The sequence below is a fragment of the Scophthalmus maximus genome, chromosome 21 (assembly GCF_022379125.1).
Source record: "Scophthalmus maximus strain ysfricsl-2021 chromosome 21, ASM2237912v1, whole genome shotgun sequence".
In the NCBI taxonomy this organism is placed as follows: Eukaryota; Metazoa; Chordata; class Actinopteri; order Pleuronectiformes; family Scophthalmidae; genus Scophthalmus; species Scophthalmus maximus.
In genome coordinates, this window is record NC_061535.1 from 4,107,667 (window position 1) to 4,132,802 (window position 25,136).

The window sequence follows — 25,136 nt, forward strand, 5'->3', positions numbered from 1 at the left end:
TATTATTCAATGGCTGAATTTTTTTCTCATGAGAGCGGTTGTTCTTTTAAACTCTTTTCCACTGGCCCCTTGTTAATGACACCTCTCAGAATTTAAATGAAACAATAAAATGGCTCCTCTAAATCTTGTTAAGGATTATAAAATTATAAAATTACGAACCCTGTTACCTCCTAAATATTGCTTTTCACAGAAATAATTATTTTGACCAGAAGATCACATAAACACTTTTCTCTTCAAGAGACCTAATATTGAGGTTATAATTTATTTGACCCACCACTGTGGAGAAATGTGGGGATGGTGGTAAATGCACGTGTTTTTCTATACACAGTTTTTCTCCAAGAGCCTTTTTTTTAATATGCCGGTCAGTGATTACAGTAATCAGACTTTGAGACTCCAACTCCCAATCAGTCCGATGGGAAAAGTTCAGACTCCAGTGTTCTGTAGACTTTAAGAGGACTCCTGCAGAGAAGCTGCTTGAATCAGGCAGAAAAGGCATATGGTGATCAGGCCTGCTGCTTTTTTATGACTCTAATCTGTATTGAACCGATCTTTCCAGATAGTGTATTCTCAGAGCGCTGGGAGGAACAAATAATATCAAATGAAAAAATCAAATAATAATTTGAAAAGTGACCAATCAGAAAAACCTCTGTACCTGTTCCATTATTCTGAGTTTGTTGTCTTTTAACACTTGACCACCATCACTTTTAATGCCCACAGGGTTCTCTATTTAAAGGGTTTTCTGTTTAAGTCAGTGTAATTGACAGGGTCAAAGGCAATGTCTCTTAATCCATCTGCATTCTTGTTCACCTCTGGTGTTCAACCTCGTTGAAATGAAGTTGGATTTGTTGATTTTGAGTCGTAATTGGAGAGGACATCTGAAAACGAGAAAACAAACAAACAAGATTATAGCTTGATCCAGATCAGGATTCAACGCTGAAAGGACGCAAGGATATAAAATGCAACCAATCCCATGACATTGTTGATGTGTTGCAGGGGCAATCAGCCTCAACCCACTGCAGCAATCAAAGGCAGAGACGTGTTGTTGCCATTCCGTTCACAAGGCTGCTATTTACCCTATGTAAATAAGCCAAATTCAAATTTTGTTTTGCAGTTTTCTTTGTGCACGAGATACCATTTTTTTGTCAAACTCCGAATAATGATAGATTTGCCGTGCCTAGTTTGCGTAATTGACCAAGGGACAGCAGGTGGGTGGGTGGAAGTGAAGCTGCTTTCACAGAGAAGCAATCAGCAAAAAAAACTAGGGTGCTTTTATATTCCACCAGAGCTGTCCCTCTCATCTGTTCTTTGTTTTTCTTTTTTTTTCCGGAACTGGCGTATTGGCTTTTGGTGCCAAACGGTGTGTTCTGCACTGTTCCGCTATTAAATGAGTCAGACCGAAACCAGCGGAGAGTCTCATTCATGTCTGTGTAATTACACTCTGAACAAGACCCACCACCGGCCCAAGAATAGGACTGCCTTGACAAATCATTGACAACTGTGGAACAGGCAAAATTAAGCCCTCTACATTCATACCCCTTGTGCACAAGCTATCTCACTGAGCTTGCTTTTGTGCTGGTATAATTACTTAATCTGAGCATTCCTAGGGTGAAATACTTTGTGTGCAGCAAGCAGGAAGCATTGCATTGACTCGAGCATTCAAAAGGGAATTGTGGCTGGCTTCAATTTTTGACAAATGCAGTAACAGCCATTGTCAAAGGCGATTAATGTCCATTCCCATGTTCAAAGGCGCAGTTTTAGTTTTATTTTCCTAATAGACATTATCATAGAAATAAATAAACACGTTCAATTTGGTGTAAGACTCCATCACCCCCGCTCCCTTTGTCTCCTTCGCCGCCTCAGAGGAGTTTATGGGCCGTGTGGAGGACGGTCCACAGTGCAGTAGAGAGTGTGCGGTGCACTGCTCTGTGTTGTCTCCTGCTCATAATGTTCCCGGGCAACACTTAACTAGAATGGAGGCCCATCAAGGCAGACCGATAAGGACCTAGGGATCCACTCTAGTCAACTACTGCAAAGTGCCAAGTTCAACTCAGTGGGCCTTTTATGAAGTACACCAGCCGAGTAAACAAATTAATCGCACGTCCGTGGTTCCCCACCACAACCATGTGGCCCAAGGCAATCGTACATCAGGCAGAGTGATAGCGGCTGTCTCCACCAGGAAATAGAGTGGTCCTACTATTAAAGATGGGCAACCACATAGGGACTCATAAGCTATTGGCCATCACACTTATTCTGCCGCTCAACTGCGCTGTTCTGTCTGCAATGGGTTTTTATACCTCGACATGGTTTGTTTAAAGAAGGAGGATGCGTTCGGGGATTCTGGCTTTTCAAAAAAATGAGGTTTGCGCTTAGTTTCCTCCTTCTGATTTGACCTTCGAGGATTGTACGATATATCTGTGCCATCTTCAGCTGGTGGATGGGCCAAACTGTGGTCCGGTAATCAATGCAATATACAGTAATTTGCTGCACCAGAGAGAGAGAGCGAGAGAGAGACAGAGTGTGTTCATTTGTGTCTGCACATTGTGTGGCAAGACAAAGTGCAGGCGTGTGTGTGTGCTGCAGAGCCTTTAATAAATGGAAGTATTCGGTCCAGTTTGGAACAGAGTTATACAGTTGTTACGATTGTACAGCAGTGGGCAGTTTGTGCAAAGCTCTCAGGAGCTCGAGTCATTTGGTGGATTTGAAATGTTTTGCTCTAATAACAATTTTGGAACAATACTGTGTGTGCTCCATGTGTTCTGAAATCGTGTTTAATGTCTGCCAGGCCATATTGCCCTCATAGGAAATAAATAAATGAACTTGTCCACGCCACTGAACAAACGGGGAAATGAATGAATAAGTTTATCAGAGTAAATAGAATATCCTGAATTTGGGATGTTTATGATTAACTGTAAACATTTGTAAATAAATCAAACAATTTTTATTTAACCAGCCTACATTTTATGCGCTCTAATTTGCATTTGCCTGTGATAAAATTATGTTAGTACTCTTATTACCATGAATATAAATTAAAGTTATTTGTATGCATAACATCTTATTCACAAATAATGAGATTAAAAAATTCCAAAAATGATGTAGGCAGATGTATTTTATTCATGGCGCATTGTGTGGTTTTTATTGTACTCGCATAGAAATGACCTTCTCTAGAAATCGTCTTGCATCAGAACATAATCAGCCTGAAATCAGTGTTATCTACCTTATGTCCGTGCCTTCCAATTGTACACAACCGAAATAAACCCCAAAACCGATCCATATTTTTGAAAGCATACACTGCTGATTGAATTGCTCACGTATTTGGAAATTTTGCTGAGGTGGATTTTAGTGGTTAATAGTAACATTGACTTTTAGATGGTAGCTGGCATTGGTTTCCTCTGTTGTGGGGCAGCAGCGGTAGACTTTTCTGTATTTGTTCATTTGATTTCATCTTGAGCTCTCCTTATCTTTGGTTATTATTTTGTGGTTAGACCTCTCTGCATAGTGAGTTGGCGTTTTGCTGTCGTCTGCATCTCCACTTACCATTGCGTGTTTCTCTGCTGTAGGGGAGTCGTGTTTCTGTAACCGGGATACTATCGCTCTCTGTTGTCAGATCTTCCGGAGGTGTTGGCTGGTGTTCAAGAAAGCCTCCAGCAAAGGACCCCGCCGGTTAGAGAAGTACCCAGACGAGAAGGCAGCCTACTTCAGGAGCTTCCACAAGGTAAACACGCACACAAAACCTAAAATAACTCAATGGATTATGAAAGTCATCCGCTAGCTGTTCCAGCTCCTCAATCGCAAGGATTTGGTGCTTTTCTTTATCTGCTGTTCTCACGAACAAAACACGAAAATCAAAGAACTGTTTTGACGAATCACTTTGGACTGGAGATTTGGACTGAAGAATATAGATGGCAGATTAATCAATTTAAAATGTAAAATACATTATGTTGTTAGGCACTTTTCTAAAATCAAACTTTACACAGCGTTTCACAGTAAATGGAAAATATACTAAAAACAGCTTTCAGCTTTATGAATTTTCATTTTTGTGTGGTATACAATCCATGAATCGATACGAAACACCTTTTTAAATTGACTTAGTTCCTCATTGCAGTGAGGGCTTAGGATGCTGAGCAGCCAATCCTTATTTTAATGATGTGACATGCACTGTCCAGATTGCCACCAAATTTGAAATCAATATTGATAATCGCGATAGTTTGACTCCTAAGTATTTGGTCACGCCTCGACCTTTTCGCTGAGACCACAATTAGACAACCCTTCATCTGTAAAATACCAGAGCTAATGAAAATATATCTTGTTTGCTATTTATTCTTCTTTGGATATTCATAATCTCAATCTTAATTTAAACCATCTAAGAATAGCACTCAGTAGAGCGCATACCTCCGACATGGCCGAACAATCCTAAACATTATTCCTTTTGTAGAAATATAAAAGAAAAAGACAGTTGTCTGGTAACCTAAATGATTTATTTGTCACGAGACATAGTCCTGATCAGTGGACATAGAAACCAATGTAACAAATATTTTACTCTTCACTGAGTTTGGTGAACTTAATATGCACAATATTATATAGCAATACTGTGGCATCCTTGGTTACCCAACACACACCAGAACAGCAGCCGCTCACAGGTAACTCTTTTATTAAGAACAAACACAAAACATCAACCAACTGAAATGCAGTGTGACACTGCCCGGTTTTTCTGTCACAACGCTCGTCTTTGGGTGCGGTCGAATTGTCATTCCTATCTATTCCTACCTACTTTGGGTTGAATCGTTTACGTTTGTGCATGGAGCATTGAAGCTCCTTTCGTCAACATTGAATGAGTTAAATCTAGTTACATGAGGTGGACCCGAGCTCCGTGTGAGTCGCCACTGTTTGCTACGTCGTGTTGAATACGGTTGCACAAAACGGTTGAATTTTCGGAAACCGTAAATGGAATCAGCGGTGCGCCACCATAAAGTGTCCCCTGTCGGTCACTCAGTTGTTTGCGGTGTGCAACTTTACCACCATATGCCGGCAGAAAATCACACACTGGGGCTTTAAAGACAGTGATTTGATTAATATTAAAATATAGTACTTATTATGATGTTAGGGTTGCTTAAGATAGGGTGCGTATTACATTGTATTCAAAGACAGAATAGTAAACCTTAGTAAAATAAATGCTATCACTGAGATCTACACAGTGTTACAGTACACACACCCAGCAAGAGCCTTGTTTTCATCTTCATATAAAAAGTTATTTCCGTTGGCCACTGATGATGGCGTTAAGGACCCATTAAGATACATTTTGCACCTTTACAATATCTAGTCCTCGGGACCTTTTTCCTCCCTATTGAAAGTAATAATTCAGAATAATATCCTTCTCCCCACCTCTTAAACCCTCTGACGTACCCCAATTATGGGTCATTATCATTGTGAGTGGAGATGATGTTAAAGGAGAGGCACCTTTGACGACCTAATGGCAGATGATAGGGGATGAGGACACCAAGTTTTAAATGTGGGTGTAATTTGATTTAGTATCCTGTAACTGTCTTCTACCCTATGATTATAAATTTTGCATTTCTTTTTGGTAAATCCCTCAATTTCCCTGAATACAGGCGTACACCCTGAAATAGGTTGATGTTTTAATCCACTTTGTTTACCTCCCTCGCTGCTACCGTACAAGCCGTACATTGTGAATGAAGTGTTTCCCTGCCCACTACATCATGCTGTCACACGGGGCATCTTGTGTGGCGGTGCCCCCCCTCCCCCCCTCTCGTACACCCAGCGCTATAGTGAGCGATGAGTGCACACATGCATCAGTGCGTCTGGTAATGCATCGCCACAAAGATCAGGAGAGGTCCCGGACGTCTGAGGGCTTCATTCAACGCTGCAGTGGTTTGGGAGGAAATGGGCTGCACTGGTGGCTGATTTACAGAATCAACACAAAGGGGATTGTTTCGTTTCCCCCCCCCCCCCCCCCACCTCCCCATCCTAACAGCTACTGGATAGATTGCCTTGAAAATTTGTCCAGACAAATCTGCCCAGAGGATGAAGCCAAATGACTTTTTGATCCTCACTTTTCATAATGAGGTTGACATTTTAGTTCTTTAGAGGCATATCTTCACAACTATCGGGTGGATATACACAAAAGTCGGCACTGTACATGCATTAATAATATCACCCTCAGGGTAACTGAGTAACTTAATACCTGCAAAACGACTCTCATTTTATTTTCATCAGCCTCGTATGTACATAATGCTAATAAACTGATGTTGGCATGGTAACGGCCAAACCAAGATGTTGAACATGGTAAAATTATACTGTTAACACTGGCATTGGTCCACATGACAGCACTTCTCGTCCATGTCTCGCTGTGGCACGATACAAAACTCACAATCAGCGACGAGCACACAATCACCTCCAACGTCTTCTCTCAATTTTTCCGGATGCAGTAATTTGGGTTAAAGTAACTGGTGCTGCATAATTCATTTATTCATTTATTAGCTCCAACTCCAACATGCTTGATGTACATGCGGTGGCACAGAACCCTTTCCGCCAACCCTGAACCCTGTAAAACCGATCCTACTTTGAAGTAAAAACTAGGCTTTAGCGCTCTCGTGTCCCTAAGGCTGCATTCAGGCATGGTCAGCAGAATGGGAAAAATGAGGAACGCAGACCTTTTTTTTCCAACCCGGGAGTTTTCATTCATTATTCCAAGGTAACGCTATAACCTTGTAGTCACACCAGATAAATGGACACAATTCGATTATTGTGTTGTGCAATGTTGTTGTTACTGTAATCTTTTTAACTGTGGCACATTCGCAGAAATAAGGAAAACAGTTTGTCGACTCGCTCGTAGCACTTTTCCCAGAAATCTTAAATATCTCAGACTCAGAATTACAAGTCGGAGGCTGGAGTAAATGTTTTTTCCCCCGCACAACTGCTTGTAATTAAGGTTTCACTGATACGACGTGAGCCTCACAGAGTCACGAGCCTGCCTGTCGACTGCTGCTCTCTCTAATATGAAAGAAGAAGAAGAAGAAAAGAGGTTCACTTTGCTCAGACTCTAGCGCCTTAGGCTGGAAATGCACCGAAATATATCCCTTATACACAGTTACAAACACATGCATGCACGCACGCACACACACAAAGGGAGAGGCTAAAACACGCACACTTACACACTTAACCAAACAGAGAAAGGGATGAGAAGCCGGTGGAATTCGAAGCTTAGAAATTCCCACATTCGATGCTTACTTTGTATCAGTTATATGTATTCTGAATAGCCGACCCGAGGACAAACAAATACCGTATCTTCACGGGGGAAAAATAACCCCCTCATCTCATATAAATATTTTAAAACAATCTTTGGGGGGGGAATAAGAAACAACAAATGAAAAATATTTCCTATCTTTCAATATCCATAGCCTCCTCTCCCCTCTCACACCTTTTGTGTCGCCTCGTTTTGTCATTTAAAAAGCAGACATCTGACAATGGGGGGGGGGGGGGGGGGGGGGGGGCCTTATTATACATGGTGTTATCAAGCAAAGAAATCTGTTGTCCACATATGTTGTGTGTATTATGAGGTCTTGTCTTTTAACCTTTGACGACCAAGCTTTAAAATATGGGCGGGGAGCCCAGCTAATTCATTCCCAACAGTCTGGCGCAGGGCCCACAGTTAGCACACAATGGACTACAATAACGTAATGGGCCTTATCTCCCAGGCAGCGTGAGCACAGAGGAGACTGTTGAACAAAATGGCCTGTAAATGCGGGTGATATTCAATTAAATGTAATCTTCCCCTTCTTTTTTTCCCCACTCACGATCAATCTCCTGGTAAAGTGATTTAGATGCTTTTGATCGCACGTCTGCCTATTGACTGCAAAAGCGGTTTGGGAGGATAGGCACTTGAATAGTGGATGTGCGGTGTATATAGTATGGGTGTCGGGTCGCATTTATTCATACAGTGCTTTTAGAATATTATATTACACACTACGCTGCAGCAGGAATCGAGCAGCAGCGAGCTCACACCGCACGTGCTGCCTTACATTTTGAAAAGATCTCTTTGTAATCGGCAGATCAACTACTTATACTATTTATTTATCCCTTGAGATCTCCCACATATCTATATCATACCATATTTTATTTGCCATTCTTCATATGCTAAGCCTTGAACTACTATTGTACTTTCAGCAAAGCAGTGCAAGGCGGCAATTCAGCCTTGCAGCTGCAGCTGCTGACTGTGTTCATTCAAGTAATGCTCTGCTGCCACTCTCCCCTCCCTCCTTCCTTAGATCACCGAGCTCCATAGCATTAGGAACATTACCCGGATGCCGCGGGAGACAAAAAAGCATGCTGTGGCCATTATCTTCTTCGATGACACATCCAAGACATTTGCCTGCGAATCAGGTAAGGTCCCTTTCTTTAATTAAAAAGAAATCAATTCAGTCTTTTTTTTCAGCCAGGGATAAAAACATTACCTTTTGGGATTGCTTTTTACATTCTAAGACATGTTTGTATACCATACATCTTGGATCAGGACTGGAGGGGAAAAGTCTGGCAAGGAGTTGACGAAGAATAAGGAGTGAAAGGCGGAAAGAGAACCAAAGAGGTTAAAGCAAGCAGCGGAGAGTTGGCGTTTGGCCAGATGATGCTCATTTGACGCTACATCAAGAAGTGGGAGGATCTGTTGCAAAAATATTGATTTTCATACTGCAGGTATGAAAAATGATACCGGGCATCATTTGCGGTGCGTTTTTTAACCCAATTGTGGACTGTAACAAACATTGGATGTGAATATGGCATATAGCCTTTCTCTTGCATTGGATCATCAAAAGGATTATGGATCTGAAAACTGAACCAAGCTTGTTCGGAGACAAATACAAATATCCCAAAAAGAAATCTGAAGTGTTGATTCAAAGGTCTCAAATAGGCCTCATGAAGATCTCCTGATATCTTATTTTCTTAAAAGAAATAACTTTTCTGATGCCTCGACCCAAGCAGTGCCGTGTTGTTGAGTGCGCCGTCAACGAAACAAGGAGCAGAACAAAAGACGGAGACGGATCTTACCTTTTTCCTGACAGACATCTGTCAAATATGATCCATAGAGCAGTACAAGAGTGCGACCTGCGGATAGAGAAGAGATATGAATATTGCCGTTACGACCCTGTGTCAACTCCTTAAATTCCACAGCTGAATCTGGTGTGAGGAACTATAAATACAACTGTGTATATATATATATATATATATATATATATATATATATATATATATATACACTGTATATATATATAAACCAGTCTGCTACAGAAAGCAGAAACAAGGTATCCAGATTGCTTCATCATCTGACCCTCAAATATTCTCTCAGTCCATCCCTCAGCTTCCGACCTTTTCTCTTCCTCTCTGACACTTTACCTACATGACGTGCTTCTTTGTCCTCCTCCCAATCACATCCACCCACGCCTCCGCACAGACGGAGAGACATCCACCCACTCCTCTTCTTCCTGCATGGCACACGGACCAGCGAGGCTGCCTCGGTGCTGATGAAGTGTTTGTTCAGCCGATTTTCCACTCGGTGGCCTTAAAAGTGTGGGAGTTTAGAGGCACTTAAAGGCCACAGCAGCTGAATGAGAGAGGAGCTGAATCCGGGGAGGCATGAGCAGGGAGCTCACGTACAGAGCCGCTGTAGCTGCCCGTGTGTGTGTCTGTATTTGTGCTTTCTGTTGTGTGTGTGTGTGTGTGTGTGTGTGTGTGTGTGTGTGTGTGTGTGTGTGTGAATGAAGGGCTCCAGGCAGCAGCAGACCTTTCCCTCACCCTGCAAAGTTGTGTAGATGTGTCCCATTGGACACCAGAGTTGATCTGACAAACAGCCTGTCTCACTATTCCAGCGATTACACAGGCCAGCTTGAGAAGTGAATGGAGTGAGGACACTGCACAAGCACACGACGATTTCTGATTAATTGACACAGAAGCGTTCCCCGCGCGAGACGGTTGTTTGGTTCTCACACTTCCACGTGCCTCTACACACATCGCTGGCTATGGATGTATCCCAGAATTCCACAGGGCCTGGAGTTACGGAGCTACGCCAGGATAAACAACTCGAGCATTTGCCTCATTTCATACCTCAGTGACTCTCACCAAAAGCTCACATAAGACAATTGGAAGTCGTGTCCATTGTAAACACATTCTTTTCTCTGACTAAACAGGAAGGCAAAAATTGGTATTCACAAAGCAACAGACTGCCACGCATACTTCCACATTTGATTTTGATTCAGTCATCCAGTGGAGGCCCTCCGTCCTCTTAGTGCCAGCTGTCACGTTCCACCTTCCACACAAAGCTGCTCTTAAACAGACTTCTTTAAATAGAGACAGCAATCATATTTTTTGGGGGGCATTTTGGCCAAAATTTGACTAAATGACTTCTTATGAGCCCTCAATGGAATAGTTCTGGGAAGTATGCCTCATTTGCTTTCTTGTAGTGATGTGTGAGTTGACTCCTTGCCTCGGGTCAGCTCTCTAGAAAATATTGTGGGTTGCGGGGCGGGTCAAAAAGTGATAAGGCAGCGTTCAGACTGTGTCATAAATAACTTATATAACTTAATATGCTTTGCATGCTCTCCCTCCTTCTGTCTTTTTCTCTCTCATGGCCACACAAATGCACTGGAGGATGCAGGTCCTCTAAGGCCCCGGTTATCAATAATCTGCATTACCGAAATATCAACAGATACATTGTCAACGCGCAATCGTGGTTTTGGTCCACACTGTGTGTTTTAGAGTGCTGCTAATAGGGTTCACAATATGATTCATCAGTTATCATTTCATTATCATTCATGAGCCTTCAGCATTTATTTTAGCTGTCGTGAAAAGTTTCATTTTACAGTGTAGAGTGGCCGTTTCCTGTGGCAACAAATACTGTATGTCTACAAGCACCAGCCAATCAGCTGACATATCCTTTGAATGCAGAAAAGATGTAAAAAAAAACAAAAGCATTTTGTTAAGCTCCAAGCTCTACACATCGTCACGTTTGTGTTTTCTTTTTATTTAGAGTTATTAATCATAAAGTTTATGGTGTATGCTATGGTATCAAGCCTCAGTTACATTTCTTTGTTGTTAGGGTTTGATAACAACATCTCAGCAATCGCCGCCAATAGTTTTTTTTAAATTTTTACTGTAAAAATGATTTTTGGGGGTCAGAAAGAAGAGCCTACCAGTAATGATGAAGCATTTAAATTGAAGAAAATCTAATTACAGAAACAGTGCTTGAGAAATGGGGGTGGGTTTTGATTGCAGATTACACTATATTTTTTAAGTGGGCTATGAAGTGCTAGTTGGTTGCCATAACCATAACTTGCCAAGAGTTTGAACATTGATACCATTCATCAGTATTCATTAAACAAACAAAAAAGGACATGTCAGCTGATTGGCTGTTGCTGGTAGACGTACAGTATTTGTTGCCACTGGAAACGGCCATTTGTTCTAAGCTCAAGTGACTGGCTGGTGGTGTTTGCATCGAATGTGAGATTGGTTCACTCGCTTGTTTAGTCCCCTTACTTTTGACAGGTAAGCGCAGAAGGGTACTTAAACCTTCACTCGTCTATTTCAATCCTTGTTACGTTTTACTCTCCTCTTGACAAGCCGACGCTGAAGCCCTCTTTCAATTCAAGCGTATTGATTGAACAGATGATCGGTACTTTCAGTTGTGACTGCGTACATCGTGCAGCCTTGGAACAGAGTATCTAAAGGAGAAGGGGGGGTGTAACATTCATCTGTCATTGGCTGTTGCTGAACCCGCTGCCTCTTTTAATCCGCAGCGAATCGATACGATTGATCCCCCTCCCCCCGTTACTGTTTGCTGTACTCATGTCCTGTACGTGTTGCATTTTATTTAGAAAATTCCCTGAGTGATTTATGTGTGTATGTGCATGTGAACGTGTGTAAACATGCTTCAGGCAGCACAGCTGTTGTAGTGTAATTTGGAAGGCATGTTTTATAATGTCCGCAGCATTGGATGTGGAGGAGGTGTGCGTGTGTGTGTGTGTGTGTGCGTGTGCGTGTGTGTGCGTGCGTGTGTGTGTGCTTGGTGGTGGACGTGCCTTAATGCTGTGCTGCTGTGCTGCTGTGTGCAGAGCTGGACGCCGAGGAATGGTGCAAGCTGCTGTGCGTGGAGTGCCTGGGCAGCCGTCTCAACGACATCAGCCTGGGAGAGCCGGACCTGTTAGCAGCGGGGGTGCAGCGGGAGCAGAACGGTGAGTGCCCAATTAGTCCCCGCCAACACAGACGGTCATTCGGGGTCAATCCCACTCACTCAGCCCGCCATCAAGCAGTTAGTGGCTGCAGTCCGGCCCCGTATGTGTTAATGCGGCCGAGCCCTCAAAGGGTTAGGGGAGCAGAACAGTCACTCTCCAATTAGGTGTTAGGCTAATAGGGGCCGTTTTTTGGCCAATATCTGATCCGAGATCCCCTGTAACAGTGTTCGGTAACATTAGCACGTGTTTGCTCAACTTCAGGAGCACATTTGAACGTGTGTGTGTGCGTGTGTGTGCGTGTGTGTGTGTGTGTGTGTGTGTGTGTGTGTGTGTGTGTGTGTTGAGAGGACCCTGTGTGTGTGTGTAAGTTAGAGCACAGGTCACAGGCTGCGGTTGGGGCTCTGTTCCCGGCCTAATGAGAAGTGCTGTGCATCACTGGCTTCCCCTCATAATGAAGCTTGTCACAGAGATGGATGAGATTATGGCTCCTAAGGCCATGTGAAAATAAATGTGCCTCCCCGCATATTCCACTCGCAGGAAATGGAAATGGAAAAAGGAGAGGAGACAACAGTGCGCAGCCATCACAGCGGCGCTCATTTTCTGCAATTTGCAAAACTCGCGGAGGAAATTGAAAAGGCAACAGGCAAAGAGGAGCAGTTTAAAGTTGTAGGAAAGGGCGAGTAATTGGATATAATCTGCCCGTCATTTCACTGCAGCGGTAAAAGTGAAGCTGTGATCTTCAAAATAACTTGGCGTCGTTTCAAAAATAAGACCTCAATACACACCTTTTTGACTGCGTTGCGTTGCGGTGAATCCTCTGCTTCGTCTATTTGGCCGATCCCCGCTGTTTCAAGAGAAGTGCTTTATGGAGACAAATGGAGAAAATGGTTAACTACCTGTTTGAATGGATGAAACAAGAGGCTTGGGCCTGCAACCATGTTTCAATTAACAACCCCCCCCCCTCCCTCCCAAACAGAAGGGGCAGATAATTAGATCAGAGTTCAATTTCACTGTCCCTAAAAATATGCCACACGATGACATTGCCATTTTCTATCCACAGCAGACACATGGCCTTATTTTGAATCATTAAGCGTAATTAGTGAGAAGTAATTTAGATTATGGAGAACCCTCTTCCTCTCCCTCTCTCTCTCTCTCTCTCTCTTTCTCTCTGTCTGCCACAGAGACGCTAGATTAAAGTGAATGATCCCAGTCCAGCTCACTGGATGGCTGGTGAGAGCCACTGTAGAGGAAGTCAAGGAAAGTACTATTTAAAATGCATCAGGAGTTGTTTCACTACCACTGACATGTTGCATGAAAAACACAGTCATGATTAAGAGCAGGCGGTACATACAAAATGCTTCCAAAAAGAACCCCACTCATTTGTATCTACACATTGTTGATATCATATGGAAACACTATATTTGCAGTTGCAGTTTAGTTTCATGCTCGCACCTTCGCACATTTCTTATTATCGATCCACACAGCAGAGAGTGAGCAGTAATCCATCACGTGACGAGAGCGGATCCCGTCTCAGGCTGTCATGCAATGTCCTTATAACATTTAAACAGAGCTGCATCCTGAACTAATCAGAGTAGGCGATTTGATTTACATATCTTTATCTTTATATAGAGCTACAGTTAGCTCTGTCTTAAAGTGAAATCTCCCCACCAGTTCCTCTAGAGCGCAATTAAATCAATGAGATATCCTGTAAGGGTTAATTTGATCAGAGGTATTGGCAGGCAGATTCTATTTTAGTTTTTGCCTTTGGACAGAGCCAGACTGGATGGTGCCTCCACCTTTGTGCTGAGCTAAACTAACCAGCTACATATTTAACAGATTTGAGTATCGATTGTCTCATTTAATTATTGTCAGGAAAAAAACAATTAGCACATTTCCCAAAAAACTATTTCTTTCGTTCAGACTTTCTGCAAATAATAACAAATAAATGTATGGAGATTTAAAACAAATTAACAAATATTATCACATATTCTATACATTGTGGTGTCATGCAGGTTACACCCCCTGGCTTTGCCCTAATTTCCCTTAAACTATTTGGATTCAAACATAGAGTACATGGACAGTTTACGGAAGCTGGTGTGTTTTCAGATTTTTTTTTTTTTGTTGATGTGCGTGCCACAAACAAAAATCCCCATTATAGTGGGACTTTTTGAAATGAATAAATCGGAACTGTTTGCATGCATGCAAATATGTTACAACAACATCTTGAACCAACCAACCCGTTAATGCTGGATGAAAAAAAAGTTGAGCTGTTTCTTTAACTTTTGCGCCATTAAAAAACAGCATGAATCTTTCCAGAGCGTTTCAATGTGTACCTCATGCCCACCCCGAACCTGGACATCTATGGGGAGTGCACCATGCAGATCACCCACGAGAACATCTACCTGTGGGACATTCACAACGCTCGCCTCAAACTCGTCATGTGGCCCCTCAGCTCCCTGCGCAGATACGGCCGAGACTCCACCTGGTTTACCTTCGAGTCCGGAAGGTAGGTCTGCGTGCAGATTTGTCCATGTGTTGTCCTGAGTGATTGAAATGTTGTCGGCAGGAGGGGGGGGGGACGGACACAACAGCTTTGTCTTGAAGATGCTATTAAAACTTTCACAAAGCATCGTTGGATATCCAGATCATCCCGGGATATCAGCGTTTGCCGCAGAGCCCCTCGGGCGACGATGTGACAGCTGCCTCTGCGAATGGGTGTCTCGTTTGAACGCTGCATCCTCTCGCCCGTGTGCGCTTGACTTCAGCGGGCCATTGTATCAATGTGTCTGACTAAGTGCACATTCAACCATGCATATTTGTAAATGAGCAATCCAAGAGTGAGCGCGATCAAAGTGTGTGTACTTCTCTCTCCGTCTCTGTGTGTGTGTTCCTGGCGCAGGATGTGTGACACAGGCGAGGGTTTGTTCACGTTCCAGACGCGGGAGGGGGAGATGATCTACCAGCGGGTCCACTCGGCCACGCTGGCCATTGCCCAGCAGCATGAGAGGATGATGGAGGAGATGGAGAAGAGCTCCCAGGTATATATATATATATATATAATTTTTTTGTGTGTGTGTTTATCAGATACACACAGCAGAATTTTTTTTGGACTGCCAACATCACTAACAGCTAACAACGAGTGCAAGTGTCAATGTGCCATTGCTTCAGTCATAATTATTTAGATAGTTAATATTGGGCGTCACACTTGATTCTAGAAGAAACACTGAGGAAGAAGTATTTGTACAACGATCCACACACACACGCAAGCACACACGCACGCACGCGCACGCACGCACGCGCACGCACGCACACACACGTGCACGCATACACACGCACGCCCACCGTCTTGTTGCTCTTCTACTTTGGTGGTTTCTTCTCTGTCTGTTTGATTTAAGCAGATCAAACAGACACTTCATTGAGGCTGTTCATTATTTGTAGAAATCAATTAACACTAAAGCAATAAATCATGATTTTCCACTCAAGATTTTCCCCCACACACACACAAACTTTGCTTTTTGTCCCCATAGAGAAGACGCGTCCACATAATGGGACTGCGTAAAGAGAATTAAGCCCCCACGACACACACAACAAAAAAAATACACAATGAATGTTGCCTTGGTCGAGGAGGCCTCTGACCCCCCCATGGTCCTGGCGTACATCCCTTCCTTCCTTCCTTCCCTCCTCCCCTGCACCCCGCTATCATCTTTATTCCTTATTTATGTGGGCCTGCCTAGTGTCTGATGAGCCTTGACCATATGGCCTTGCTCTCGGACCCCACCATTTGGGAACATTTCCAAACGCAGCGTTTACCCTCAGCTCTATAAATCACACTGGGGGAGCTAAACAAAAGTCGGCGCTCGGGGGGGTTTGCAGAACCGGGGCGAATGCTACTTTTGAGCAAGGGGAGGTTTTTCCGGTAGAAATACTGACACATTTCAAATATTCCACGTAATTTAATTGGGTCCATGAAGCCCGAGATAAAACTTGCGACTCAAAATCTAAAGCAGTGACTCAACATCGCCGTGATTCCGAATGAACCCTCATCTCACCTGCCAACAGACATTCAGAGTGGAAGCCTGCCATTCAAGCAGCAGCACACCAGCACCATGCAGACTCTTTGGTCACTGACACGCTTGCTCGTAGTGCTTTTCTTTGTACCACATTGCAATATTCTATAGTCCTGACCTTACCGCCGTATACAAATACACCTGAGTTGAATTTCCCCGGCTGTGAGCGAGTGGGCGATTGATTGAGAGTGACAGCAAGTGAGAGACACTGCGAGCTCCTCCTCTGTCCGTTTCAGATCCACTCCAGAGAGACGCTGACCAAGTCCATCTCCCTGCCACGCAGCGCCTACTGGCAGCACATCACGCGTCAGACCAGCGTGGGAGACCTCTACAGTTACCAAGGTACTGCACGGGCGTGACGTGCGCTAACATGCTCATACGCACGGCCGTTGCTATTTCTCTACCTGCTCGTGTCAGCGGTAATTTGTGGAGGCGAAGGGGAAGACCGGGTGGAGAAAACAGGAAGGACACGCAGAGAGAAAGTGATCACATGTCGTAATTGAGGAATTTCACATGGAAGTTGTCAATCTACACTTCTTTACCTGTCAAACTATTTATTTCTCTTCCCATTTTTACACACACACACACACACACACACACGGAAAAGGAGCAGTCAAGGTCTACTGTCGCCAGGACAGAACGCGCTTGCCGGTCCTGGGAGGGGGCCCTGAGCAGAATTTTGTTCAGGGCCAGGAACCGGCCCTGTATAGGCCGAGAGAAAAATGTTCCTTCAAACACATTCATATCACAGTAGGTGTCCTTAATGTACACATGCATTAGAGTGTGTGTGTGTGTGTGTGTGTGTGTGTGTGTGTGTGTGTGTGTGTGTGTGTGTGTGTGTGTGCGCGCGCGCTAACGTTTAGACCAGAGGCATAAAGGTGCTTAAAGCGCTGACGAGATTGCGCTTTCTGTCCGGTATTAGTTGATTAGTGGACTTATCAGAGAATTATAGGCCTTTTAGCGCTCACTGATAGAGCAAAAATAGAAAGCTAGGCAAAGATGAGAGTCGCTCTGACATCGTAATTTTCTTTTGAATAGCTCGAATTTTTGTAATTTTTTTTCTTCTTTATCATTTAATTGTGGCCTGATAAGCCTGAAAAGCGAAATGCGAGTCTCCCGTTCCAAACAGCAACGTGTTCTTTGCTCACGTACGCTAAACACGGAAGCCTCCTCCACCGCGCGGGGGTCATTATTTGTAGGCCCAGTCTCTGTAAACTCCCCCTTTTTCCTCTACAAACTCCGGTGAGCAGAGGCGCTCCTCCCTCATCCATCACCCTGGCACCTCCGGCGGGTCCTCCCACACCTTCCCCGCGTGTCCGTCCCGTTTCGCAACAACCCCTCCAACCTTCTCGTGCTCATGCACATTCAGCGCCCGCCATTATCTCCCCTCTCCTTCCCCATGAATAAATTGAATGCGCCAGCGTGCTTGAGGACGCGGCGAAAGGTCCCGCCGAACAAGGAGGACGCCGGGGCGATTCTGGCGAGCGACAGGAGACGAGCTCCTTTTCGTGACGCGGGATGTTTGGAGTGCGAAAGGCATGTCAGGAGAAACCTCACCCTACGTCCGGCGGTGAGAACAACGCGCGAGGAGAGCCGTACACAGTCAGATTTAACCATTAATTAGTGGGTACGAGTGGATATAGTTACCATATTTTTTTACACACCGCTGTCAATGTTCGGTGAGGTCAGGTTGACATTTGTACCGCTGCTTCCGAAACTGGCCTTCCACCATTTTAAGCTAATTTTGTGTCCACTCCCTTTTAAAATGTATTTTTTACCTATGATCTCAATACACCCAACTTATTTGGCTATTTTAAGTCTTTATTGATTACTTTTAGCGGTTTACATGCTATGACTTATCATCATGTTTGACCATTTATCCATTAGCTTTAGTCGGCTACAATTTGTCCTCCAGATTTAGGAAGATTAGATTAGATTAGATTTTCTGTGTATCCATAACATTTCCCTAAATGTTTGCACCGTTTATTCACGACCTGGTTTAGCCGTTTGTTCATCAGCCAACAGCCTAGAATACTAATATGATGATTTACTGATTTTCATGCACATGTTGTGTTCAGGTGTTTTCATTTCTATCTTGTCGAAGTAGTTGAGGTACTCACTCACAGTATTTGCCCCCCCGGCGATTTGCCCCTGAGGTATAAGTAAAAACTGAAAGGGAATCGCAGCATAGATCAGGGTATGAAATAATTTGTCAGTGATGAAGATGCCATTAGCCCCTGAAATAATGATTTGGAGCAAATAAAGGTAAGAAATCAGGAATTTGGACCGCGCTGGCTGACTGCGCCTGCTCGGCTCGTATCGCTCTGCGCATGATGAATATCCAATCAGCGCAGTCAATTTGCCGAGTCATGCTCGGGTTGCTTTCAAATACCCCGCGGGTGCAGGGGAATAATTAAGGAACACGGTTTCCTGTCGCATTGAGGTTTATTCACCTATTTTGTTTATTTCCCTGCCTCCGATAATGGAGGACCTGGCAAACGGAGCGCTATAACTCCTTTATTTTAATATATATCTCACATCTGCTTTTTATTCGGCATGGAAATGTCCTAAAAATACATCCCAGAAGCCTGGTTTGCTGTAACTGAATCGTCAACTGAGTTTCGTTTAAAAGAAACACAAAAAAAGTGATCATCTTGCTGCGAAACACATTTAAGCGGCCCAATAATTCAGAAGTTTTAATCTCCGGGAACTGTGCACTATGTCCTACTTCCCTTCCCTCCATTTTCCTAATACTATTCACTCTTTCACAGTTCAATGAAACTGCTGTGATCAGTGAGTTGGCTGATGCAAAAAATAAGTGCATGCACTTCAAAGTTCTCATGTTCTCATGTTCAATAACCACGCTGGGACGCTCTAAAACGCTTAACATTTAAAGTCAATTAATGTGCCAAAGCAGCGATAAATAGTCACCAAATCTCTCTCAGATATGCGTCGTCATAAACACTTTCACCTGACAAAAAAATCAAAACTCAACTCCAATAAGTATTAAGCCTTTTCCCAGTGGAAGCCCATTATAAGGGAAAGGCTTAACGTGCTTAATGTAAGATAACGTCCCTAATTATAGGATTTCGCTTTAGATTTTTTTTGACAGGTGAAAGTGTTTATGACAAGACACATCTGAGAGAAATATGGTGATAATTGATCGCTGCTCTGGTAAATTAAGTCACGTTAAGCCTTTTTCCTTATAATGGAGTTCTATGGAGAGAAAAACGCTTAATGTAAGATAACGTGCGTAATTATAGGATTTCTGGTTCAACTTTTTGGACAGGTGTAAGTGTTTATGACGACGCATATCTGAGAGGAATTTGGTGACTATTGAGCGCTGCTTTGGCACATTAAGTGACGTTAAGCCTTTCCCCGTTAAACGTCGAGTGCCTGTCAGAAGTGGCTCAATTACCAACAACACTTGAAACTTTTCTTTCGACTTTCACGTTGTTGTTTTTTTCGTCATTTCACACAGGCACACACACTTTGTCTCTCTCTCTCTTACTCTGTCTGCGTTTCATTGTGCTGCACAGTTTAGTGCCGCAGCATTAGCAATTCTAATGGAACGGAGCGCGGCTCTTCGTTGGATAGGCTGGGAGCGATACGAAGGGGGTTTTACAGAGAGGGAGCGAGCATCAAAGGCACATGGGGACAAGACGATCGGAGAACAGGAGGATAATGCTTATCTCTCATCTGAAACAGGCGACGGGGAATATTGCGGATGTAGATGCAAAAAAGGCAAAATTAAAACAAACAGAATCCCATGAAAGATTCCTCACAGTCAGTTAAAACAGAGTTCAGACAACGGTTTTGGTCTCTTTCTGTTCGGGCGGTTAGTCATGAGCATGCATTATTGGAATTCACATTTAAATGAACCGACCCAATCTGTCGGATCCATAGGATTGATCTTTTCTTTCGATATAGTGTATTGTTGTTCCCGCAACTGGCTTCCACGCACGCACGCACGCACGCACGCACGCACGCACGCCCAGAGCTGCATGTCAGCAGTCTTGCATAATCCAGCATTTGTGGTACAGGCCCCCTCTCTCTCTCTCTCTCTCTCTGGTTACAGCTGTTACCAGGATGCCATCTGGGTTATGGCACTGTGGCGAAGGAAGGTGCAGACAGTGTGTGTGTGTGTGTGTGTGTGTGTGTGTGTGTTTGCCTGTCAACATGTATCCATGAATAGCTGCTTGTGGGTCTGGGTTCCACCATTATATCTGTCCGAGTTTTTGTGTGCGCCCCGGACCAGCAGCTGCCTTCCCCCGGTAATGAAGAGGCACTGATTAATCACTCTCCGCTCCTCATCGGGTCGGGACAGGAGGAGGGACGCTGACACCGACATCTCCCTATTTGTTTTTAGTGGGTGGGTGTTTTTTTTTTTGTAATAGTGTGTCTACATTTGTGTCTCTCTCTGTCCCAAACGCGTGGCTCTCGTCAGGGGGCCTGGCACTGCGCACCGCGGAGATGATGAGATCTGCTTGGCCCTCTTTTTTTTTCCCAAGCCCAAATTGGCCTTGGTTGGGGAGAGGGATTGTCTTGGCAATGATGTGTAAGGGACATGCCTGGTTGCCCACCTGTCGTTTCAGCAGTCTATTAAGCACAGCGGGGATGGGACTGAAATACCCCCTCCCCCCCACCATCTTTCTTTTACCTGCTGTATTTTTTTCTTAAGCATGGACTGAGCTCCATTTAAAACCTAAAGCTGGAGTATTATCTCATTTGTCTTTATTTCAGGTAGTGGTGGACTAGTGTGTGTGTGTGTGTGTGTGTGTGTGTGTGTGTGTGTGTGTGTGTGTGACTCACCTGTTATGGCTGGTCCTGCTCTGGTCTCATCCTCACACCCACACTGGCCCCTCTGTGCTTCCTCTTGCAAGCTGTTCACACAGGACAATGCTCTCTCAGTGTTTTTCCTCGCCCGGTGTCAGTCTTTACTCGTACATTGTTTCTCTTTGCACATCTATTATTTTATTTTTTACTTGACTCTCTGTGGCTCTGACACACACACACAAGCCACTTGACAATGATTGCCACGCTGACTGGGCCATGTTTTATATTCCATGTCTGGTTGAGCTGGCAGAGTGTCTCGGGGCCTCAGCCCCGTTCCCTTCGGTGGCATCATGACTTGCGCTGCAGGCCACACAAACACACACACACACACACACACACACACACACACACACACACACACACACACACACACACACACACACACACACAGGCAAGGGAGGCAGCGTGTGTGTGTGCGTGTGACACTGTATAAATAATTAGCACAACTTAAAATCATTTTTGATAATAAGCATTTCGGCACCGGCAGCGGGAAGGGGAAATCGCTTTGTCAATTTTGTCAGTATGGCCCCTTGAAGAAAAACAAAGTCAAATTTTAATTTGTTAATCAAATTTCAATTAACCTCCGCGCGGGAAGTTATTAGAAATGTACGAAGCGTATTGACATGCAGCAACGTCCCATAGCGAGCGGCTTGAGAAGGCCCGGTATATGCTATAGGTTGGAATTGATTACAGCGTTGTGTTTTTTGCACCTGCTGAAATATTGATCACTGGCCACTTCCTCCCGGTCCGGTGCATGATCAGCAGCCTGCCGGCCACTTCATCCTCAACCTTCCTCAGCGTGCACGTCTCCAAACAGCATCCTAATGTATTATTAATAGTCTCACGGTTGCACGGAGCAGCCCCTCCGCCCACAAGCATCCATTACTCCCTCGCAGTGCAGTTAACCAATATGCACTGCAGAACAAATTGGTCCAATTAATTTAGATTAAGGTGGAGAAGGGGAGAGGTGGGGAGAGAGAGGGGGGAGCGAGAAGGCGGCAGACACTCCGGGAAGACGAGACGTGGAACCGAGCTGCGTATTTAGAGGTGAAAGGTTGATTTCACGTCGCATCTGATGCAACCGTACAACTTAAAAAAAATAATTTCTTTGTGTTATCTGAGAACCGCCTACACATAAGGACTTTTAAAAGATCATTTTTGATCTAAATTAGGAATGCCTGGATGATCTGATGTTCTTTATAAAGATATCAGTATGGGCAGTAGCTAAGCAACAGTTATACCACGAGGATGCTGCGGAAAGAAAACAGGACATGTTGTTTCTATCACGTTAAATATGATTAACAAAAACAAAAAAAGGGGCTCTATTGACTCCTCTCTTCTCCACTTCTTCTCTCTGCAGGCACCGGCCTGACAATGACTTTTATCCCCCGAGCACAGACGTTTCCCAGCTTTCTGTCTGATGAGCCGGAGCGGGAGCAGGAGGAGAGCCAGCAACGGAAAGAGGCGCCGTCGCCCTCTAGTGGCTGCGAACCCACCTGCAGCCGGAGACCCCTTCAATGACAGAGAGCTGCTCGGGAAAAAAAACTAAACCGGACACTTTGCCCATTGCTGTAGAGCGAGTATGTAGAAATATGTATAGTGACGCGTGTAATATATCATTCCCCGGCGATACTTCAACAAAAGTGTCAACTGTAGAAGCAAGTGGTACATGAGGAGATGTCCTTTAAAAGAAAAAAAAAAGAAAGGACAGATGTTTTTATTGTCTCTGTAGCTTCAAAGATTGCACCAAAAATCCTTTTTTAGTGTAGCTTCAAAGCGTTTTATGTTGTCATTATGCTGTTAAAGCCAGCATGACCCCCTTATTCTTTTTTTATTTTAAATCACTGCACTACATCTTACAAGAAGAGAAAGGTATACAAACTCACCAAGGTCTGCTCCAAAACATTTTTTTTAAAAGAAAGGCTTTTGATCTGAAATTGACAAAAATCCCATCAGGTTCATATTCCAACAATCTGCAGCTTAGCAAGCATCCTAAGAAAGAAAGACATTGACATCTCTTCCAGTCTTATTGTACTCTGCTTTCTCTCAACCATGTGAAATTGACACACACACACACACACACACACACACACACACACACACACACACACACACACACACACACACACAAACTGTTCCACTTTGATAGCAGTGATGAATCAGCTTAAGAGCTTAATCGGTTACAACCAGCAAAAAGGAAAAAAAGGTCATTGAGAAATGTGCATCAAGGACGCAGCGAGCGGACGGCCATGTCACAGATGATAGAGTGCAACCTTCCCACAGTTCGCCTCGTGGTTAAACTGCCAACCTTACAGTACATTACAGTGCACATTTAGATTTTTAATAGCGTCTTCGAAACTCCTCTCCGGCCTCATGTACTGCACAGTATCTATGAGAACATAGGTCCGTCAGCCAGAGCAGAGAGGTGAGATGCTGGTGACCTGATGGGGGTACGTCATTGTTCATACATGATTAAATCTACATATTTCACTGACAAATGCAGACGCAGATTGATGCCACTCTCTTCTCAGTGTGCTGGACGTGAAGCTATACCCAGGAGAACCTGAGAAACGACAATTATTATTTTTTTTTTTTTTACAGTTTTCCTTTTTGTAATAGATTAAACAAATGATACGTTTTCATATGCTGCTGGCTGTAGCGTCACAGTAAGCACCGAGAGAGGTATTGATCTTCTAATGTCACTCTTGTCAAAACAACAAACTAAAAAACTGTGCATCTCCCCAAACAGTCATATCTGCTCCTTTCAAAAACGAATAAGCGTGTGTGATGATTAAAAACAGCGCTCATGTTCTCCTCCACTATAAGAAGTGCCTTCCGATGCAGACCACAGTGTTAAAAAGAAACTCGAGCAGCGTGGACAGTCACACCTGAAACTATAAAAGACTAAAGCAGACATCTTTTCTTTCTTTTTTTCTTCCATAAAGTGTGAGTGTGACACCTCCTTGTTCTGCCAGCAGACAGCGATTCATCTCCCCATATATTTGTGTGAAGGCTTTTTTTGTGTGGCTTCTCAAAGAAAGGTGTGAATCTTAAAAGAAATGAAGGCAACAACACTGAAACTAAAAAAAAAGAAAAGAAATAGAGCGGATCCTAGATTGCTGGATGTAAATCTACATGCACTTATTTTGTGTTCAAGTTGAGTTTTGTCACTTTATATTTGTTATTTAAAATAACAACTGTCATAGGAATTTGAGCCTAAAACATGTGCCAGTCTTTACAAACCCCCCCCCCCCCAAAAAAAAAGGAGTCAGACGTCCCAGAGCCTGTAATGGGAGTATGTAGAAAGACAGTTGACATATCTGTCCACATTTCTGCTCTGCTCGTCTTGAGTCTTACTGTAGCTCAAGTGTGGTTAATAAGTGTATGTGTAGACGTTCCACTACATCCTGCGCCGACTGACGTGACTGGGGGAAAAGTTGGTCAATTTGAATAGTCTGCACTGAATATCGTCGCAGCCACTCACTCGTTTGTAGGTATGACGTGTCATCATATTTTCTGTTACTGTTGAAATGCGATTGTGTTCGTGTCCACCCATGTGTTCCGTTACTGTCCGATTGTATGTGAAAAGCACTTTGAATATTGAGTGTAGGCCTACAGTTTTCACTAAATGTACATACGTTGTGTTTTTGATGATAAGAAAATGTAATAAATTGAATGTTCTATCATGTGTCATCTTTTTTTTTTGTTAGTCTACAGGCATGTTGAACATGATGACTTTGATACCCATCTGGTATTTGTACAGCAAATGTGCCTAAGTGGAACAAAGATATTCTGGCACAAACCCTCCCATAAAACTACAAATGATCAATTACCGGTTCAGTTTTTGTATGGATGGAACAAATGAGGTATAATATGCAAGCCACAGAGGAGTTGGTGGACAGATTTCCGTTACATTTCATTCCCTATATACATTAAGAATTTAAGTGGGAACTCAGACTCATCAAAATTCTACTTTACAATTTGGTTATTTAATTTTTAA

General features: G+C 43.6%; 1 protein-coding gene across 1 annotated transcript in view; it reads left to right on the top strand.

Moving 5' to 3' along the window:
* Positions 1-24,827, top strand: part of dok6 (docking protein 6) — a 42,739-nt gene extending 17,912 nt beyond the window's left edge. The window contains exons 2-8 of the mRNA XM_035619741.2: positions 3,605-3,712; positions 8,283-8,397; positions 12,114-12,233; positions 14,550-14,739; positions 15,133-15,271; positions 16,537-16,642; positions 22,497-24,827. Coding sequence (XP_035475634.1) covers positions 3,605-3,712; positions 8,283-8,397; positions 12,114-12,233; positions 14,550-14,739; positions 15,133-15,271; positions 16,537-16,642; positions 22,497-22,657 — 939 coding nt within the window. The 3' untranslated portion in view covers positions 22,658-24,827. The remainder of the gene's footprint in view (positions 1-3,604; positions 3,713-8,282; positions 8,398-12,113; positions 12,234-14,549; positions 14,740-15,132; positions 15,272-16,536; positions 16,643-22,496) is intronic.
* Positions 24,828-25,136: the final 309 nt, after the last annotated feature.